Source organism: Lytechinus variegatus, chromosome 2 (genome assembly GCF_018143015.1).
Source record: "Lytechinus variegatus isolate NC3 chromosome 2, Lvar_3.0, whole genome shotgun sequence".
NCBI lineage: Eukaryota > Metazoa > Echinodermata > Echinoidea > Temnopleuroida > Toxopneustidae > Lytechinus > Lytechinus variegatus.
The window spans coordinates 53,336,912-53,343,102 of NC_054741.1; the positions used below are offsets into that span (position 1 = coordinate 53,336,912).

A 6,191-nucleotide genomic window follows, 5' to 3' on the forward strand; every position below is an offset into this window, starting at 1 on the left:
CCCCCCCTCCTGACGAGCTTGAAGACCCTTATTTTTTTGTTTGTCAAATTTCTTCTGGTAGGATTGAAAAGCTTATTTGATTGAAGACCTTTTTTTTTGGCTTGTAAATTTTTTTCTGGTACAGTTGAAGACCTTGCCCCCCCCCCCTGGTATGCCACTGATGTGTATATACAGCCATTCAAAGACTAACAAAATACTTTGATGAATAATTTGCAGTTAACAAATTGTTCTAGTGCCCTTATCCATTAAAATCATTAGTTTTCCAGGGGAGGGAAAAGGGAATCAATTTTTGCCAAATCATGCAAAATACACCTACCCCATATTGCCACAACTTTTCTCAACTGCCACCAAAATCAAGACACATGTCACCATAATTATCATCATCAATTCCATCACTATGACCAGCATGATCATCATCCATCACCATCATTTAGATAACACCATCATGTATCATGTGCAGAACACACTGACCATGCAAACGATTTTTGGCTTTTTTTTTAAACATCAAATTGGGGGGAGGGGGGGGGGGCTTAATGTGGCCCAAGCAGTTCCTTGTGATCCCTAATAAAATGGATCATTGATTCATAATTGCCATCTATCAGAACTATTGTCCCCATCACAATCATCAACACCCTAATCATCACTATCCTGCACTGTCATAGTAATCCAGGGTTCGTATGGATTCAGGTGGGTGTTTCATAAACCTGTTCGAATGATGCAAGCAAATTTACATGTATGAGCGACTGGTGATGTTTTCTTGTGGTACAAGTAAATGATACACACTAGATTTTCAATGGTGTTGACGAAGTTCCTAAGAAATGATCACCAGTTTGTCGTCAAGTCGCTTGTAACTTACAGCTTTATAAAACACCTACCAGGACCCATTGGATTTTTTTCTTTTTGTCCTGAATTCATTGCTGGGTCTGTAAAGCTGTATTTAGTAAGAACATTATAAAAAATTAAAAATGACAGGTCTTACTTTGAAGAGTCATTTTGAATAGCAGGAAATTTTGAAAACATCCTGTGTTACATATGGGCAGCAAGTTGTTTTTCAACTGTAACACGCTCCTCATTATCATTACTTCTATATTATACAAACAGATAAACCGACCAATCATTTCAATTTTATGTGTATATTTGTACATTTATAAATTTAATGCACCATGTTTACATGTATAGCATCGTCTTATTTACACTTTACAATAAATACCAGTTGCCATAAAAAGAATACTTGTATACATTTCAGAATACTTTGTTATAATTGGTGAAAAACATTTTGCTTGATAAAAGTGGCAAGTTATGGATATTATTTGGCTTAGTTGTTACAAAAGAAAAACCCTGATTAAACACCGCAAAATCTATGTGACAAGATTATTTGCAGCAAGTCTGACATCATATTGCAAAAAAAGATAAATACAAATATATGAAAATAATATGTACATGTACTTCATAATATATATTGAAATAGACTTATGAAATATCCATGAAAGAACATAAGGGGAAAAAAGGAATAACAGTTCAGATTCACAGGTAACATGAATTGGAAAGCTGTTTGTATTTATAAGACACATGTAGGCCCTACATGTAAAGATATCCGTTTGAACTTAGAACCAAATTGTTCCATAAATTCTTTACACCTCAAGAACAATACCAGCTGCCATGAAAAGGCAAAGTCATCAACATACTTTACCTAATTATAAAATTCTAATGCTGATTGATAATATCTAGTAATGATATTTGGTTTACATTAGTTGAAAGATCTTGACAGTATACCATTTGGCCAACTTGTATACCTGAGATAAAACTACAAAATTTACATGGCAAGAGAAACAAGAGTATCTGTGGTAAGTCTTCCATCATCAAGCTGAAATGAGGAAATTCATAATAGGTGAGAGAAACAAAGCAGTAAATACACTGTACTGCATGTATTGTTCATTAAAAAATATAATGAAAATGTAGATTTCCTGATTTCAGCAATTTTGCTACCTTTTTTCCATGTACATGTATGAGCATAAGTTGTACTTGCACCCCCCCCCCAATCTAAGACTGATGAATGATTCTTGCATCACTGTGTCCTATGACTTAATTTGAGTTGTTCTGAAGCGATATGTTGAAAAATCACAAGTCTTTACACAAAAAGAATATTCTCAAAGTAACTTGGCAGTTTTGCCAACTACCACATGGCTAATCAATCATAATAAAGGTTCTCATGGTACTACAATGAAAATTGTATCAAAATTACAAAGATCCATATTATGCAAGTCATTTTTAACTCTTACATGTAGCTGAATTTTGCCCATGATGTCATGCAGATTTCTATAGTCCTACTGTACATTATTTCTTATTTGGACAAAGATTGGTACATGTTATAAATATCTATTAATAACTATAAGAGAATTACCATTACCGGAATGTAAAAAGAACACTGCAACTTATACAAAAAAGGTGAAAAAAGTATCACAGAAAATGAGTCCAGCAAATTCATGTAGAGAGAACACAAAAACGTTATAGTTTGTGAATCAAATTTCCAGCCGTCTCAGCACAGTACCTCGATAGATGTTATTTCCATCTGGATATGTATTCTTGATGATGGCCTGGACGCAAGCAGGGAGCTGTACTCTGATGTCTTTGCCCAAGATGCCCCAGCACCACCTAACAAATTGGCGATAGGCAACATATCGATATTTCCTGTATGTACGTGTAAGCAATAGTGAAAAAAAGAAATGTTATAAAAACATTTTACAGATTCATTGGCCAGAATTGCAAAAAACCTGTATGCTAAATTAGTTTGAAAATCCCTGATTAATGTAAGCCTAGATCCATCTGTAATTCTAGGCTAATAATTTGTTGATAAAAGAATAGCATGAACAAACAGCAATCAAATATATGTACAACCATTTAGTAAATCTAGTTACAAAAAAAAAAGATCAATGTACATGTAAGCCTATTCACGTATAATTCTACAATAAAAAATTATGAACTATCAAATTTATACAACCATTTCATGTACTCCATCCCTATCAAAAGTCATGGGAAATATTAACAGGCAACGGTACAGGTATCTGCTGCTCTACAATTCAGGTACATGTACAGAAGCTGCTGACTCCCATGTAAATCTATTTCGTGTTCTCTGGCTCATGGATGGTGATCTTAGAGGCTGTTTATATTCAGACTCAAACAAGATTAAAAAATTAAATATTGAGACATAGATCTACACGTAGATATAATTAGTTTATCTAATCAATATACATATTTTGATTTTTTAACTTACTCATTGTTTCGAGCACCAAATGCTCTTGCCTGCCTTCGCCACCTTTCCGTGAAATGTTGCCATGCAATGTACAATGTTACGGGGTTGAGTATGGCTGGATAAAAATCCCGAGCTTGGGTGATGCACTCCACGCCTTCCCCCTCTTTTGCCACCTCTGCAATTTCTCTGCAGCAGAGACAGTCTCCAACATTGAACGACGGTAAAATCTCGCAATGGCCGCACTGACACCTGTATATAAATAGGCAAGCACACACGAAAAAAAGTAAATAAACAAATTAAACATCACATTGACTTGACATACCGGTAGCGCATTTACACTAAAAATAGTATCAAAACTGCCCAATGGCAATAAGTCAGAAGAGAGAAACATGGTTATTGACTGAGACAAACTATACTTGCCCAAACCATGGCATGGTACAAGTCAGTTCCCCCATGTCTGCGCGGTCTCCCAAGTCTGCCTACCCACGTATCTGCGCGATTCTAGTAAAAGAAGATACGCAACGAGCACGAACTTTACACAGGCAATACATAGACAGGTATTCATTAAAAAAAAATCCGACTCAAAATGGTGGAAAAATAATTAATTCAGGGCATTTAATGTGATGGCCTAAAAATGCAGCTTTTGTCATTAAAAATCCCAGAATCGTGTGCAAAAAGAATGAGTGCGCAGACATGGGGCCTTGACTTGAGGTACCATTTTTTTCATTCTGAAAATTTTTTTCAAGAAAATCTCATATTTGCTTTCATTTTTTAATGAGAAATTTGGTACACTTACTCGTAATAATATAAGGAACACTATTAACCAAAAGATTTTGTGAAATAAAAGAAATTCATGTTAAATCTTCACTCAAATTGTTAGGTGTGCAGACTTGGGGCCCAATGAATAATGACCATCATACAATCAAACTCAAAGTTCAAAGTAACTTCAAAATATCAAAGCAATTTGATGTTGGAGACAGACAGACCAAATCCTAGTTCACTTGGCTGCAACTATCAAGAAAAAATTATAGGCATGGTGATAGAGTGAAACTTACCAGTTATCGGTATTCCTTGGGTCGAGACGAGTAATGTCTCTGTTTCCACGAAAGCCCACACCATCACCGAGAGGTATCGCACCCGGTTCCGGCGGCTGCACAGGCTCTGGTTCGTGCTGGTAAGGTTGCGGAATTTGATCTCGTTCATCAACGAGTCTTTCCTCTTCTTCTCCTTCAAGCTCTCCTACTTCCCCATCATCATCGTCATCGCTGTCATTATAATCACTTTCGTCACTGATGTCAATGTCCATATCCAAAAATTCAATTTCCTCATCAACAGCCGTCATTTTGCTCGCAATACCGTACCAGCGGCACCGGTTGAGACAAAATCAAAGTACCGTACACGCAAAGTGAATGGATGTGAGGATTTCTGCTGCAGCTGGCAGCTAGCTCAGCTGATCACCGATCTATTGTGTGACGTCACTCAAACTGGAGCTCACCGGAGGACGGGACGAAGGCAGAAATATGGCATGAAAATAAATCATTTTTGAGAGCTGATTTCTGCAAACTCTAATCATTATTTTGAAAAGTGAAGTTATGAATCTGATTAAAAATACTTCCCCTTTACAATAATGACTGCGAAAACTGATTCTAAAATACTTTAGATTCTTCGTATGTCTCCTTTAAGATAAGTTGTATACACAGAGCGTCGATCGGTCGCGGGGGGGGGGGGGAGGGGGAAAAGATATCGTTTTGCCTCCCCCCAAAATAATTCCGCATGTGCAACTAAAAAATAGAATAAGATTGTAATGCTACAGTGAAATCAGCAAGCGAGATTGACATACCAACTCGATTTTCATTTAAAATTGTGCTCAAAATGTCTTCTTTTCAGTTGAGAATATATAAATTTTCAGCTCGTGCTTCGCACTCGCATGATTTCTGTACCAAAAACCCATACTTTTCATCATTAAATAGGTGAATAGAATGTCCCGTTTTCAGTTCTAAACCTCAAAAGAACTCCCGCTTCGATTTGCAATAATCTTTTGTTGGATATAATATATCTTGTTCTTTAGTAAAAGCGTCCATTAAACTCCTTTTTTCCAGATCGAAATATCAAAATTTCTTCTAGATACCCATCTTAATCATTGGTACCAAAAATGCTTAGAATATCAAGCTATCAGGTCAGAATACAAAGAAATTTCAGCTCGCTCTCTAGTGAGATACATACTGATCTATCCTCATGAGTTACTAAAACAAACCTAAACAGTTAAATTTTTCCTGTTTTCATGTCATACTTAAAAATTTCAGCTCGCGCTTCGCGCTCGCATTGTTGGTGAGGGTGATATATATATGTGTGTATACATCATGCTTAATAAACAGATCACTATGTTCATGGTCCAGACAATTTTTTGTCATTTTTTTTTTCTTTCGTATTAGTTTAGATTAGGCTTACTTTTAACACAAATTGAAATTTCAGTACACTACAACAATGAAGGAATTTCCAAGAACTCCATGCATATCAACCACTCTCAAATGTCCTAACTTGTGATTTTAGTGGGGGTATTGTTGAAAGATCCCCATCCAAATGATCATTTGTGTCGATCATCCCCCCCCCCCAACCAAGAATACCGATCGACACCCATGCGAGCTACAATTTAATCACACAGTCTTTCAAGCGCATCGACTCACTATAACACCACACCCATTATAATATTGATTGTATCACCACTACAGACAATCATATCAGTTAAGAAAACTACTTTTGTTCCATATTGAAATAGGTCGCCTCTTTAAACAAGCGTCAAAAATCATTGATAAGTGCACGTGTCATCATTCCACAGTATTATAAGAACCGATTGCACGTTGACAGCTCTTATCCAGATAAAATCGTATACACTTAATGTTGGGCAACATACTGTCCACTGTATTAGGAAATGTATGTTGGT

At 36.2% G+C, this 6,191-nt stretch overlaps 1 protein-coding gene across 1 annotated transcript; it reads right to left on the bottom strand.

Moving 5' to 3' along the window:
• Positions 1 to 37: 37 nt before the first annotated feature.
• Positions 38 to 4,908, bottom strand: LOC121408359. Its single transcript, XM_041599804.1, has 3 exons — positions 4,306 to 4,908; positions 3,272 to 3,499; positions 38 to 2,688 (listed from the first exon to the last, which is right to left on the bottom strand). Exons 1-3 carry the CDS (start codon positions 4,590 to 4,592, stop codon positions 2,520 to 2,522), a joined length of 684 nt encoding a protein of 227 aa, XP_041455738.1. The 5' UTR covers positions 4,593 to 4,908; the 3' UTR covers positions 38 to 2,519.
• Positions 4,909 to 6,191: the final 1,283 nt, after the last annotated feature.

Excerpts from the sequence above, each read along its gene's own strand:
- LOC121408359 (XM_041599804.1), bottom strand. The coding sequence starts at position 4,592 with ATGACGGCTGTTGATGAGGAAATTGAATTTTTGGATATGGACATTGAC. Across the intron at positions 3,500-4,305 it reads CCAAGGAATACCGATAACTG|GTGTCAGTGCGGCCATTGCG; the intron begins GTAAGTTTCACT and ends ATTTATATACAG. Across the intron at positions 2,689-3,271 it reads TTTGGTGCTCGAAACAATGA|GAAATATCGATATGTTGCCT; the intron begins GTAAGTTAAAAA and ends ACGTACATACAG.